The sequence below is a fragment of the Ochlerotatus camptorhynchus genome, unplaced genomic scaffold (assembly GCF_037179485.1).
Source record: "Ochlerotatus camptorhynchus isolate MF236.1 unplaced genomic scaffold, CSIRO-AGI_Acam_v1.1 ptg000216l, whole genome shotgun sequence".
Taxonomy (NCBI): Eukaryota; Metazoa; Arthropoda; class Insecta; order Diptera; family Culicidae; genus Ochlerotatus; species Ochlerotatus camptorhynchus.
In genome coordinates, this window is record NW_027040706.1 from 840,464 (window position 1) to 855,319 (window position 14,856).

At 37.6% G+C, this 14,856-nt stretch overlaps 1 protein-coding gene across 1 annotated transcript in view; it reads right to left on the reverse strand.

Annotated features, from left to right (window-relative positions):
* Lk6 (Lk6 kinase) overlaps positions 1-11,235 on the reverse strand; it is a 47,273-nt gene extending 36,038 nt beyond the window's left edge. The window contains exon 1 of the mRNA XM_065224851.1: positions 10,241-11,235. Coding sequence (XP_065080923.1) covers positions 10,241-10,283 — 43 coding nt within the window. The 5' untranslated portion in view covers positions 10,284-11,235. The remainder of the gene's footprint in view (positions 1-10,240) is intronic.
* Positions 11,236-14,856: the final 3,621 nt, after the last annotated feature.

Consider the following 14,856-nt stretch of genomic DNA (forward strand, 5'->3'; position numbering starts at 1 on the left):
GTAGGATTCCGTTAATTTGACGCGTCTTTGCACGCGGCTCTTGGTTGTTGAAACGAACGACCGCGTCTAGGGAAATGCCGCAATGTTATTTCTTATAAGGATCGAGTAGACTTGACGCTGAAAACGCATCGCGTAGTTGCCTAAGACAAAGGCCGTTTGTCATTTAGGGCAAACAGCTTAATGTCGTAACTAATGCTAAGGAGTACACTCAATTCTGTTTTACGCGATTTTCATTTTTTTTTTTCGAGGATAAGTACAGAAATTTTAATATCAGCATATATTTTTTGTGTGATTTTATGAAATAATTTGCATTGAATTCGGATGCAATTTGAGATAACACGATCAAAAACACAGACAAAACATCGCGTAAAAAATGAAATGAATATACTAACGTAATATGGAAACAAACGGATATGCATGGAAATTTACCTGCATCTTTGCACTCATTTTCAATTGCCTGTTATAGGATAAATGCTCCTATAGTTGCGGTACGTTAGAAGTATTGAGTCTCCATGCACAACTGTAGGAACCTAACTTTTCTAACGTACCGCAACTATAGGAGCGTTTCCCCTAGTATAATAAAAAAAACTAGAGCGATGAAAATCCACTCTTTTTTAGCGGTGTCATTGCGGTGGTGTAATGTCAATTTTTTCCAGCATAGGTAAGAGTTTAAATTGCTACACATCCCCAAGATGTTACTGTTGATATACCATTATTTTAGTACTGTTTACTTGATACTTTATCATTTCAATTCGTTTAATCTACCCACAATCAACAAAAAAGAAAAATATTTACTTCAAAAAAATCATTCAACGGTCAGAATGATAACAAAATTCCAACACACCTTTTATTTGAAGTAATAATGGATAAGAGCAGTCAACGCAGCGAACCGAACGCTGTCGTCGAATAGGACTTACTTGATATTCCACTCGAAAGAGCATACGCAAGGAAAGAATACGCAAAAAAAGAGGTTCCGCTCTCCCTGTTTGGAGCGAACAGAAAACAAGAAAAAGAAATGCTGCCTTATTGCGTGTTAAACTCGGATAATAATATTTTTGTTTTTGTTGGTTCTCTTTCACCAAAAATCGAAGGAAAAATACAGCCCATAACAATGTATTGGTAAGCAACGCACCCTTGAAAGAAGTAATTTTAACGATAACACTACTACTACTCTTGAATACCAGCGAAATAATACGCACACCGATGCAGTCGCATCGAATCGGTTAACTAGCTGGCATCTTATTTTGATATTATTTTGGTAATTACGACGTAACGACGACTCCTGCGGAATCGTACATGTACAGAGCAAAAGAAACCCCAACTGATCAAATTAAAAAGGCCCAGCAAAAATACACCACGGAAAAAACGGAAAACATGGCTACCTCCTTTACGACTGCATCACCTCATGGCGGTGGATGAATCACCTCTTCGACGATCGACCGTCACTAGAGAGCCGGTTCCAACTGTGTTTTTATGCCTATTTTCGACCGGACAGAAAATTCGGAAATTACTCAACAGCGCACTAGAAGCGTGCTCTCGCTATTCAGCTGTTGAGGGGCATGGTGCAGAAAACAGTTACTATTTTTCTATTAGCCTTCAACCCACCATTTGATGAAAAATATTGGTTCAGTAACCAGTTCAGCGTAAACGGCTGGCCACCGCAATCGACCAACCAATTCCAAGAGTGCATCGACACGGTTTTTGCGTAATATGCCAGAATGCCATGGGAAAGGTGAAGAGTTATGTGCCACCAAGAAAGTAGCTAGCGATGATATGTGTTTCAAGCGGTTGGTTTTATTTTGGAACATGCCTGGTGGTGTCTGGCACCATCATCGGTTCAGGTGTCCCAAATGTTTGGGTGTACGCAAATAGAAAGCTAAGATGCGGGAGAAACGATTCGATTTGATCGGTTTACTTGGGAAAAGTGTGTTGCATGGCAGTTTGAATAGATAATTTCGATGGCAATTCATTTTGCTCCAAATTGTATCAACTGTTGTGTACACACCCATTTTTTTAATGCCGTAAACCAACAAAATTTTGCTGGATTTTGCCGAGCTGGAAATCCAGTAATCTTTCCAACAAAAATATTATTGCAAAACATCTTGCAGCTCATTCATTTGACAGCTCATTGCTGCAAAACCAGCAATATTTCACTGGTTTGTTCAGTGAACTGCATAATAAATATTTTACTGAATCACCAGCAATTTCATTTGTTTTTTATAGATTGTGTCAAATTAAGAGTTCAATATAAATATAATCTAAATGTATAGTTCGTTTATTTGGTAAATCTTATTTTTATCACAATTGCTTGATGGAACAATAATCCATGTGTTTTTTCACATTGCAATAGGTAACACATTTCAGCAAAGATTCAGAAGCACTTCTCGCAAGGATTTTAGCTGAAATCAAAATAATATCCCTTGTTAAATTCACGTAGTGATAATGTTAATGCACTTACTTACTGGTTCGTAGTGAATTTCACAAGCATGAGCACTATAATTCTGTTAAAAAAGTACTTCTTGATTCTAAAAAAAATGCCACGGGAATATGAAACATAAAAATGATACACGATATCACAGCTTGCAAAATCAACCGCAGATGTTTGCTAGTTGATTTTTGTCTACGAAAATCAAGCGTGATCTTGGGCGTTGGTGAGATTTGATATTTTGATATTTTCCCAGCACTGCTGGTTGGTCAGTAAAAACTACTTTTGTTGGAACTCGATTCAGATTTTTTGTGTGTAGGCTAACAAAGAAAAAAGGTTCACATTAGAACACAAATAACAGCATTACAATCAATCGATAGTTGGACATAATTATCATCATAATCCTTAGCTTTAATATGTTAACTTACATAATGTGATTATCCCGATTTGCAACATTCTTCCTGAAAGATGCAACATCTTAATTCGAATCAAAATTCGACAGCAATTTTCAATTTTGGGTTCTAGACAACGTTCAATACGTACGTGTACGATCTTCCAGACCCGGATAGCGATCTAGCGTGGATGCTGGGGAAATACGATGATGTGAAGCATGTCACTCGGGATAAATTCACTGCAGACCTAGGCCGCGACATGTACACAGATCTACTGGGTGTATTTATGAACGTAAAAAGGTAATTTCCAAGTTACTGCATTTCCTCAATCGGAAGGGGAAAATATTCTATAAGGAGAACAAAAACTTGTGTTTGCTTAGTAAAATGAAGGGGCATCAGACGTATTACTGCCCCAAGTAGAAGGATCGAAAGCAGTCAGTAAAACAACAACAGAATGAAGAAGAGAGCAATACCAGTACGTACGCTGGTGGAGTGACTGGAGCTGCATCGTCAAACAACAGACACAGAGGAAGCGGTTGAGGTGCTAAAAGAAGAATAGATGGTGGAAATGGCAGGGTGGCCGGGGAATTCTCATTTTGAAATTCCCGGTTTTCCCGGTTCCAATCTTAAAAATTTCCTTTTTTCTTAAACAATGTTTACTAGTTCTCGGCTTTGTGCAGTCCTTTTGGACATTTGAGCCTTAATCAATAAACTTACTGAAGAAAACTGAAAAAAAAAATTGGTGATGAACACTACCCGGAATGAAAAAAAAATCCAACAAATAATCTGGGTGATCCCTGAGCGCGTCGTTAAGTAATTGTGAATGTACTTTGTTATTAGGGTATGAAGAAATTTATTTTTTTTATTTTTCAGAATTTTTGTATTGCTTCGATATCAGCAAATGATGTAGAAAAATCGAATACCTTGTGGATATCATGTTTGATTCGCCCCTAATGTATCTTTGATATCACAACGAAATTAAAAATTAAGTTGCGTTATATCGTGGTATGACTGTATGTTATTTTATAAAACATTAAATGCAGGCCAAACAGCGATAAAAATACGAATTTCAGACTTTACCCTATCCTATTTCCATGAAACTTTTCATAATTGTTCGCTATGGGCAATCATTCAAATTTGTGCTGAAATACGATCATTTTTCGGAATGGCGTTTTTTTCATATTTTCAATAAGCACGACAACGTCTAGTCTAATCGATGTAACGTTTGAGACAATGAAAAAAAAACCGGTAAGAAAAATACAGTTTTGGCAACAAAAAATAAACATTTTTAAACTTATGTTTAGTGTATACTACCGTTATACGCATAGCTGTCCCATGTTCTATGCAGTCCTTATGGACCGTGGAACAGTTATGCGTACAATGACAGTATAGCTTATCAGAACCACAAACATTTTTAAAATTGTCAAAATGGTTAAACATCAAATTTTAATCATTTAATTTTGTAGAACCTCTTAACGGAATATTTTTATGAAAAGCTTTTTGAGTGTGCTGATTTCATTCCTATTAATTACGTTATAATTGCTTATCTTTTGACAGATACGCGTATTTCGTCTACTACACGGATAGATGGCAAATTTCTATTGATGATTATTCATAAAAAGTATAAGTCAACTAATAACCAGACGCCTTGCAAAAAGATAATGAAGATGTTTTGGAAAAAAAATATGTATAAGTGAAACACATGGATAAAATAATTAATTTTCGTTTCGTGTACTTGCAGACTTCAGCAAGTAGCAGACGAAATACGCGTATCTGTCAAAAGATAAGCAATTAATAAGGATAAGGAAATAACTGAACACACTCCAAGGGTTATTCAATTTTAGTAAAGACTTCTTTGAACTTAACCCTAAAATGCATGTTTTTTTTGTTTAGCGGCGATTTTTTTTTTCTTGTTATGTATATTGCGCTTACTATTAAAATGTTGTGTCCCCATGTTTAAAGACAGGTAAAGCAATGTTGCCAAATGGAAACACTATGCATTTAAGGGTTAAGTAATCGTTGTATCCAAAAATAACAAAATCTTTCTGAAAAAAAGGGCAAAATTTTTAAATGCTTCTAACCATTTGGAAAATTTAAGGCAAGTTAGCATTTTTGATAAGCTTTAAATGTTGATGGATTGCGTGGATGTCATGTCCGGAGCAAATTGTGATTAGGGCGAAACTAGCAAAATGTAAACAAATGGAGAAAAATCGAGCAAGTTTTCACGTATTGATTTAATTTTTAATTGATTGCTAAGCAATAGTTTTTCTATTGGAATTACATTTATGATCGTAAAATTGATCCATTTTTATTTGTGTTGAGTGTAAAATCTCATTTTTATTCATTTTCTCTTAAAAACTCATCGTTTTTTATAATTTGGCCCATAAATGCGGAACGTTAAGAATACGCCCTCATTAAATCGCCCCGAACATGTATGACAGCAACAATTCGCCCAATACTATGCGCCTTGTTTTGATTTCCTTTAAAGTGTCGCCCTTCACTTTTCGCCGTGTTTACGTTTCAGCTAAAGATGAGCCTTTTACTATTTTCGCTTTTGTTGGTAAACAACGTTCATTGAAATGTTTCAAAATTGCGCCCTGTACTATCGTAAACAAAGGAAAGAGCGTAATCTATTTTAAAGCTTGTTTTGAGATAAATTTTGTTTCGCCTTTCGCTTTGCATGGATTTTTCGATAGTGGAACATTTAAAAAAAATGTTTGTGGTTATTTGTTAGTAGATTTTTGCCTGCTTCATCTGATTGCAGTAAAATCTCCGTTTGTTTACATTTAGCTAGTTTCACCCTAATCACAATTTACTCCGGATGTGGGTGCCGAGCAAAGGGTATTTTTTTCCCTCTGTTCGGGAACTAACACTACTGCGACCAGTAAATTGATCTATTGTTATATATCCCGTGTCCTTAGTTTAGTGCATGTCGTATTACTCCATCACTATTGAGAAATGATGAAGCATTCGATTTTTTTTACAGTTGCCACTCTTGCATTTATCGCAAGGATCCGAGTCTAATTGAAAGGTCCCGCTATTTATACCCTTCGGAGTGTTGAAACACCCTCCAAAGGCGCGCCCCTTTGTCAGTCAAAATTGGATTCCTTAGCAACAAAATTAAGGTATGACACCGATAATGACCATGCATCTGAACCCTAGTCTTAACCACTTCAAACTAGGGAACAACGAAGAGAAGATTAGGAATCACATAGATGAAGACAACTAACTCATTTTTTTGCCTTGTTTCAAGATCATCCTCGGTAGACAAAGCCGAGTCTTGTCACTATCAACAAGGCATAAAAAGTAACAAGGACTAAGATGTGTTCCTTGTATTACTGAAAAATCCTGTTCCCCTAGTTTGAAGTAGTCGGGACTAGGAATCGGTGGTAGATCTTACATCCCGTAACGTACCACGAAAAGGTGATCTACCCACGTTACGGGGTGAGCAAAGGGCATAGGAAGGATAGTTTATAAAAAGCTTGCATGGCCTTTTCATTTGTTCTTGATTTAACAACTGAGGAAGTGCTTAAAGAGCAGTTGTTTGTTGGAAAGCATAAAGATCCAGTTGCAATGTAATAGTCAAAAAGACAAAACATTACTTGGCGAAACTATCCATGATTTTATTTAAGTTACAGGAGTTGCGGATTTTGCACGTGACAAGCCAACTCGACACTGACTAGCAGCACTCTAATCAAATTAATTTAACTTGCGTAACCAGACAAATTCTTCACACCAGATATGTTTTATTCTAATTTGGGAGGGTGCAGACTGAAATTAATCTGATTTTGAATGAAATTTAAAAATTTCTTGTAGTACAGACAAGAGAATTTTTTTTTAAATATATTTTCATATGAAAGTGTTCTTGGATGGCTACTTCCAATATGATACTCTGTTTACCGCTGAATGTAGTTATCCCGCAGACATTGAAAAGGATATTTTAAACATATTTGTTTATTATTAATACTAAAAATAATAATGATCACTGAACATGATTTGTGTATAGTCAACATAGCTAGTAAGGTGTCAGTGAAGTTTGAACTGTTCTAGAAATGTGTTCATTCTCTGCTGTTCGGGTGAAGTACTACAAAAATAAACAGGTTTGAAAAATTGTAAGAAATATTGTAATTCCACCTAGGTTTTATATGGCAGCACATGGGCCCCTCGTAAGAATGCGAAATGGGAAATACTTTTTAATGCACGGTATTTTTCACTACTTAGCATGGACGCGAGAATTTGAAGTGCAATTTTGCTCCTTTGTTTGTTGATCCAATAGGATTGCTTACAAATAAACAAAACTGTAAGCAAATATATCAGATTTGGCGATAAATATAGGTATATGTATGGCAATGACTTCGCTTCTTTGTTCCAATCAATCTCCTATCAGCACCTGGACAAAACACGTTCGCTGATCGAAGATACTGCATATCAGGAAATTTCAATCTAGGTCGATGTCTATTCATTTTAATTTTAAATAGCTGTCACCATAGAGGGTGTCATCCAATCAACGGGGTTCAAAATAAGCTTTTTCAATTCATTCTCTGTTCCAGAAAAGTAAGGCAACGAAAAAAAACCTACTACGCTGTAGACAAAAGGTGAAATCAATTTAGCTTTTTTAGATATAAAATTTAAATTTTTATTCCCATCGAGCAAGCTCGCTAGGGATGATAATATGGAACACATCGATGTCGACGATGACAACGTTATACGGTGTCTCTTAAGACAAACAATCAAACCGGTTTTTGGAGAATGGGGATCGAACGCAGCAGCAGAAGAAGCAGAGTGCGCAGGAACTAACACTGTGTATAAGGGCAATGCAACACACAACTACTGAGGCCAGATGTGCGAAACCAACACCAATAACCAGTGAAATACGTTTTCCGTACAGCCGAGCGGTTATTATGTTGTTGACGAAAACGACTACGAAAACCTACCTAGGAGCCCAATCGTACGATCCGTGTTTCATAAACAATAATTTTGTCTGGATAGAGCGAAAAGTGCTGCCAAGTGATTGTAACGACTTTCATATTATTGTTGAGCAGAGAATGTGTTCGATTCATAACAGATATTCTGGGAATGTACTTGATGAATATTTAAAAGTTATTTTTTAATTACAACCAGAGACGATATGGTATTGCAACAATCAGGTACCATACCAACTCTATAATAATTGAACTTATTTAGATAAACGATAGTTTGTTATATTACATGTCTTGTCGTGTCTTTGAAATTAATTCTTAGTTCAGGATATCCATTCAAACCCAAATGTTCAATTCCCGATTTATTTCCCAGTGAAAAACAACCCAACTTTAATGGGATAACCAACTTTAATGGGATAATACATCTGTCATTTAAGCGATTCAATCCCACAGGGTCAAATATGACCCCTGCCCAGCACGAAAAGCTGTCAAAGATCACAGTTCAGAGATAATCACATAATTTCTTCAGCAGAGTGAGAACGACCCAAAGTTCACTCATAATCGCTAAAAGTGCAGGAACTCAGCGATGAGTAATATGCGCATCACGGTTACCTGTGGAAAACCTCAAAAATCTGCCGGAAAATTAAATGACGAAAATTTAACTCAGTCGAGGAGTACCTACGAATAGACTGAGTTAATCCAATCTTTACTTTTCTCATATTAGAGAAGTTTTTCCTGCACAACCATAGAAAAACACGAGGCAAAGTTACTCGTCGATGAGTTCCTGCACTATACGTGATTTAGGAGTTAACTAAATTCAAGTTTGGGTCGTTCTCATTCGCCGTGTACAATATGTACATCTACTTTGAAGAAAAAAATATTTGATAGAATTTTCATTATCATGTTGATGACCTAGACAGGGTGTTGACTCAATGAAAAAAACAAAATTTCCTGATAGGGGAAATGGCTCTAATGTTGGCCTATGGATCTAAGATTGGGCCAATCGCTAAAAATCTGCTATTTATCAATTTTATCTAGATGAACGCGTCATTGGGACGGTATTAATGGATATTTTTGGTCGCTATTGACAATTTAGTCGATTGCTGAATGTCTGTACACGCAGAAAAATGGATTTTTGTTTCAGGGCCTAATGTATTTTGTTATTGAATCAAACATATTGTATCACTATTTCAACAAAACATATTTTTGAATCAACAAACTGGTTTTTAGAATCAACAAACAGAGTATTGACTCTACAACCGGTTTGTTGATTCAAAAATATTTTTCTTTGAATTAACCGAATAATATATTTGAATCAATACCAAAAATATATTAGACCCTGAGGCAAAAATATATCCATTTGAATTTAAAAAGCATTTCTCTGCGTGTATGGGCCCAAATTTGGGGCCGACATTACAAGCATTTTCCCTATTCCCTGATTTTCCAGCAACTTTAAAAAATAGTTTAAAGTGTAATAAATACTTAAATTTATATTACGAAATTTTGAATTGCAAATATCATGTAAAATTGAAAATAGTAATGGCAATAGACGAATCCAATAGAAACTAAAATTCTTAGACCGGACCGGGAATTGAACCCACCCACTTCCAGCATGGTGCCCACGTACCGTTCAACAATGATCCTTAGATGCAACGTTCCAAAAATTATTTTGAAATATTCAATAACTACCGAGAAATTGATGAAAATATGCGGACCGAAAAAAAATCTCTTTGTAATAAGAATTTGCAACAAACGTTTGTTTCAACTTTCAATTAATGTTTGAAACTGTTGCTGGTATTTTGTTTTGATAAACTAAGGAATATTATCCTTAAACACTAAACATAATCATATAAGAACACATTCTGCTATGGGTGCTCGTCTTCTCACACAGGGGTGCTCATCCTGCCGTACGGTGAACGATGTAAAATAGTTACTGTTTAATTTATTTCTACCAACGATTCACCTTACGGCAGTGTGTCCCTTTTTTCGATCTTATTTCACAATTTTAGTCAATCTGAAACTACAAGAGTAATCAAGGCTTGCCACGTCATCTGAACTACCATTGTAATAACATGCAACAACAAGTACCAGACCTGCAGATTAAGGATGACTACATCCTATTTTAAAAACATACGTGACAGTATCTTAACCATAAGATAAGGTTGGATTAGTCATTAAAAAGATCATTTCAGGCTTTCTAGTAGACAAAACGCGTAGAACAATCCACCTAGGCAACACTGCCTTTGCGTAACGATGTATCCGTAAGTTCGATGAAATGAATACGTGTTTCCGTGCTTCTGCGGGCAGGAGCGAAAGCAAAACGAAAATAATGAATGCACATTTTTCGCTCCTACGTGCTACGGAGTCGGTTCCTCATGGATTCTCAACCTAGCGAGCTCCAGTAGCAACAGGAACACTTTCATATGGTGTTAAAAAATATTATTGCCACCTTTGTAGTCACATCTTCCTGGGGGACATGGAAATCTTATTTACACAATTCTTACCTATATTTGCATCAGATGTTTCCTCCACGATACGTTCCACCATTGTCGTTGTCGTGTTTGTTGCTTTTTCTTCTTGCTGCACTCGAAAACTTCTTTTCTTCTTCTCACCTCGTTGTGCTGCTGTTTCGCACTTTGCTTCCTCCGGAACAGCAGGAAAAGGCCTCTCTGGATCGACGCACTTATCTTTCGATTTTACTCCGAAAAAACCGGACTAGCAAGTGAATTTGACACACATTCACCTACCATTAGGGAAAAAATCACCGTAACGCGATTTTTTCACTTTTTCATTCGAAGAAAACCAAAGTCAGCTCTTTCACTTCTTTTTCTTTCACCCTAGAGAAAAAGAGCGAGTACGTGATCTCCGGGATTCAAGATGACTGCATCCGATTCATTCAAGAGTAGTGTAGAAATCTCCGTCCGTACTCCGATCCGATCCGAATTCAGACTAAAACAACAACACAACCGCGACTTGCAACGACTGACGTCACGCACACTCTGACACGCAAACTCCTACCGAGATGGTATTGATGGACAGTAGAGAAGAGATCGCGCATACACCAACACAGCCGCACACGAAGGCTGCTTCTTCTTTTTCTTCACAATCCGCGCTACTAGATGAGATCGAGTGAGGAAAAAAGGGACCTTTTCTTCTTATTCTTCTTCCTACCCTTTTTGCGACTTTTTCTTCCTCAGCCAAGAAAATTTCGCCTACCAATTTGCTCTCTTCATCGAAGAATTTAATTTTTTCCACGACACCCGCGATTCTTCCGATCGATCAACCGCAAAATTAACCACACTCGAGATCGGCAAAACTTACGCAGGTCGTCGTCGTCGTCAGCGCTGAAGAGACGCACGATTTTTCTGGTTGTAAAAATGGTGAAAAAGTGGTGCTGCTGGTGTTTAAAACAAACGCTAAATAGCGGACAAAGGCCGATGTTTTGCTTCACTCTCTTCTCCTGACTAGCTACCCATTACGCTCCTTCGATGTTCAAAATCCGACTGAAGCTAAGCAGCGAAAATGGCGTGTTGGAAGCTCGCATATTTTTCGTAACGCATTCGGCACTGATTACACTTTTGCATCGAGCACAACGGTTCATAAAACGATCTCGTGCGTTATATCAGGTCTGACTACTTTTCGGTCATTTGAATTAACAGTTGATAACTTAACGAATACATCCGTACATCCTCAATTATTCGAGTTCGATCGCTTATAGGTTTTAAATAGATCCCATCAATCGAGCAGTTTAAATGAAGTTTCTTACCAGTTGAACTTTACCACAGCTCAATATAAAGTGATTTGCATCTACTAGAATTTAAAGGTACGATGCTTTTATTTATGCTACACTAATAAAATTCCACCCATTTTAATTGACGAATTTCCATGTCAAATTCCATGTGATTTTCATATGAATACACATAAACAGAATGAGCACTCATGAAATGTATGAGTCAAATGAATACTATGTGTGGTTATAGCATAGAGGTAACTCTAAGACCACTGGGTCCCGAAGAAAATCATTATTATTTTTGGCTCACTCAGTACCAAAACAACGGTCCCAAGCAGTCCCAAGCTATTTCACTCACCCCTGCATGTTCTGCATGAATCCACACACCCCTGATGTTATCTGTCAAACTTTCATAGCGAATCAAAACAAACATAGTGTAGTAATAGAATTTCAACTAGAATAGGGTACGTTAATCGTTTGCTTGGGACCAATAGGCTACTAAAGTGGTGAGCCAATTTAAAATCGTTAGTTTCGTATTGATTGTTGGTAATAGCAACAATCAATACGAAACTAACGATTTTAAATTGGCTCAGATGCCGCCTCAAACCATCCACATATCCTTCCACAAGCCGCTTGCAAAAAAAGCACTTCAATGCATCCACCATCTCCTCGTCCTGTTGGCATCAACCTACCAAAACAAAAAGCTTGTTGCATGAGATTATACTTACCGAACAATTCTTCGAAATCATAGCAGCTCTCCAACTTCAGTGCTTCAATGATGGACTGCAGTTCCGGATCCATTATAGCAGAAAATAATTAAACAAAAACTCACAAATAACCAAACCAACTTTCCGTCGCGTGTTGTACTTCGTTGATGCGTAACTTCTATTTGACAGATAAAAATGGTTACTGGGTTTTCAGCAAATTTTGACATTTGCTGATTTTCAGTAAATAATCAAACCAATTGCTGGATTCCAGCAAAAAATTATATTGCTGGTTTACAACCAGCAAATCGTTTTGCTGGAACGAAAGATGAAATTTTGGTGTGTAGGTAGATTATTTATGTTTGGTATTTTGTATGTATTTTGTACCCTTAATAATCCTTCAATATTAAACAATGTTGAAAACGAAAGTTAAGCATGACACGAATCTTTTTTGTGATATAGTTCACGTGGACATCAGGGGAACTGGGTAGCCGTCATAACTATGTCCACTAGGGTGCGTCAACTTTACAACTTTGTTCCAACTTGTCTATCAATGTGTATTGAGGACAACTGTGCAAAACTTGAGTGAATTTGGTTATAACCTCGATTTGCGGGAGAATTTTAAATGTTGTATGGGAAAATGCATGGGAAACGGAACGATCCTATCAATTAGATTGAGAATACTGTAACTGTTATGTTAAAATGCAATGTTATGCACCATGTGATCCAGCATTCAAGTACATTTGTATAACACTTGCTGTGAAACTCACTGGGCAGACGATACGGCCATGCTTAACGGCCGACTGCTGAATAAGGCCGCGGAAAAATGGTGACACGGAGTCACTGGTGATGAGCTGAAGGGTTCTGCGATGCTTAAAGAACGGCCATCGTTCACTTTATCTCAGGTGAGCGTGTAGACCAGAAGTGTCTGTGGTGTAAATCACCAATTCAGCTGATTCATGTAAAATCTAAGCCTTCCTAGAAATTGGTCGAAGAACGGTACTGATGGATGTTACCTCCTCGCTAGGACCTTTTTCAACCAATCAAATTGCTTTCTGGTTGACGAGTCAAGGACCGCCATTGCACGCTACGGTCTTACCTTGACCTAAACGTAAAGGACATCGTTCTCGGGCTGAAGGCCGTAAACGCTAAGAAGAATTCCCCTTCCCGGTTCGACAGAGAGCGGCCTTGCCGTCGTCGACCGGCTTCGTCAGAAGGAAGCAGCTGTACATCGGAACCATCTCCACAAGCCGCTATACCAGCCCCGGTAAAACCTACCCGCTTTCGCACTACAGCTGACGTTCGGTCAGCCTTGCTTCATCCGCCATTGTCGGAATTGTACCGGAATTTCACCGAGCGGTGGTACCGCCATCTTGCCGCCTTTAATCATCCATCATCAACAGAATCATTCCGGAGCCGTAGCGAGCGCTCGCTCGACTGCAGTCGTCGTAGTCGTATCCTCGTCAAGGGTATGTGCCGGAAAATCGATAACAACAGTACACAATCCACACTATTGTTAATTGAAAAAATACAGTGTTTAAGTTTTACACACAAAAAATAATCGTTAATGAAATTAAAAAAAACCATTGGTAGAATTAAAAGTTTGCATTGGTTCTTTTTGGTAGAAAGCGTTTAGCTTTCAAAACAAAAGTCATCCAACTGTTAATTCAAAAGTTACCCACTCCCTGCTTTCAAAAGTTGACATTTTTAAAGTGAATTGTAGTACTGTCAAATGGAAAGCGAGGCAGTGCTCAAATTAAAAGCGGATTATTTTCATTTCAATACAAACTTTTGAAAGGAAAGCATGGTATAGTTGACATAAAATGTGCCATTCTCAAATAGAAAACAGTGTTTTTAATTAAAAAATAAACTTTTTTATCGTTTTTTTTTCCAGGATTTTTAAAAATAACTTCTAATAAATATTAATTAATTTTTTAATTTATTTGATAAAATTTCTAAAAATATATTTATTACTTCCTAAATTATTCATGTTGTCTATCGGATTTCCGAAGCCGTCGCTGCTGTGGCCTCGGGGTCCTCCGACGATTTTCTCACTCCTTGCTGATGGGATGCTTCATCCTGCATCCTTACCACACGAATCTAAGCACGAATGTAGCCGATAGGGTAATGGAATCATGTTTATCAAACACGTGGGTGTGTGCACTGGAAAAGTAAGGTTCATACTGCAAAAAAGAAAAAGTCACTATTCACATTCACATTCTTCTTGACATCTTGATCTTACACTTTGAGACGTCACCGGAATGTTCTGAGGCATAACATCTCTGATCACGGGAAGTAAAGCCGTTGGTCCCCGGTTCATGAGTTGATGGGTTGATAGGTAGGGTCCAGGTGTGGGTTATTGCCTCCCTGGCGTCGGTAGCATTGGTGCTAAGCCTGGAAAACAAGATCGACGGAAAACAAATCAAGGAAAAAAAAAGTTCAATCCGTAGCAGCCATTAATGTTATTTGGTGAAAAAATGAATCTGATTAGTACGGCTGGGATCTTGCAGTACAGCCGGAAGATACTGAGCCACCGAGAAGATGGATCATTTGATCTAGGATTCCTCCTGCTGTTGGTTCACGTGGCAGCGCATTTCGTAATCCCTATCACTGGCGTAGACTGACTCCATCCACTGGAAGTGATGCTCAGACCTCGTTATTGCCATATCGACAAACATCCTCCCTC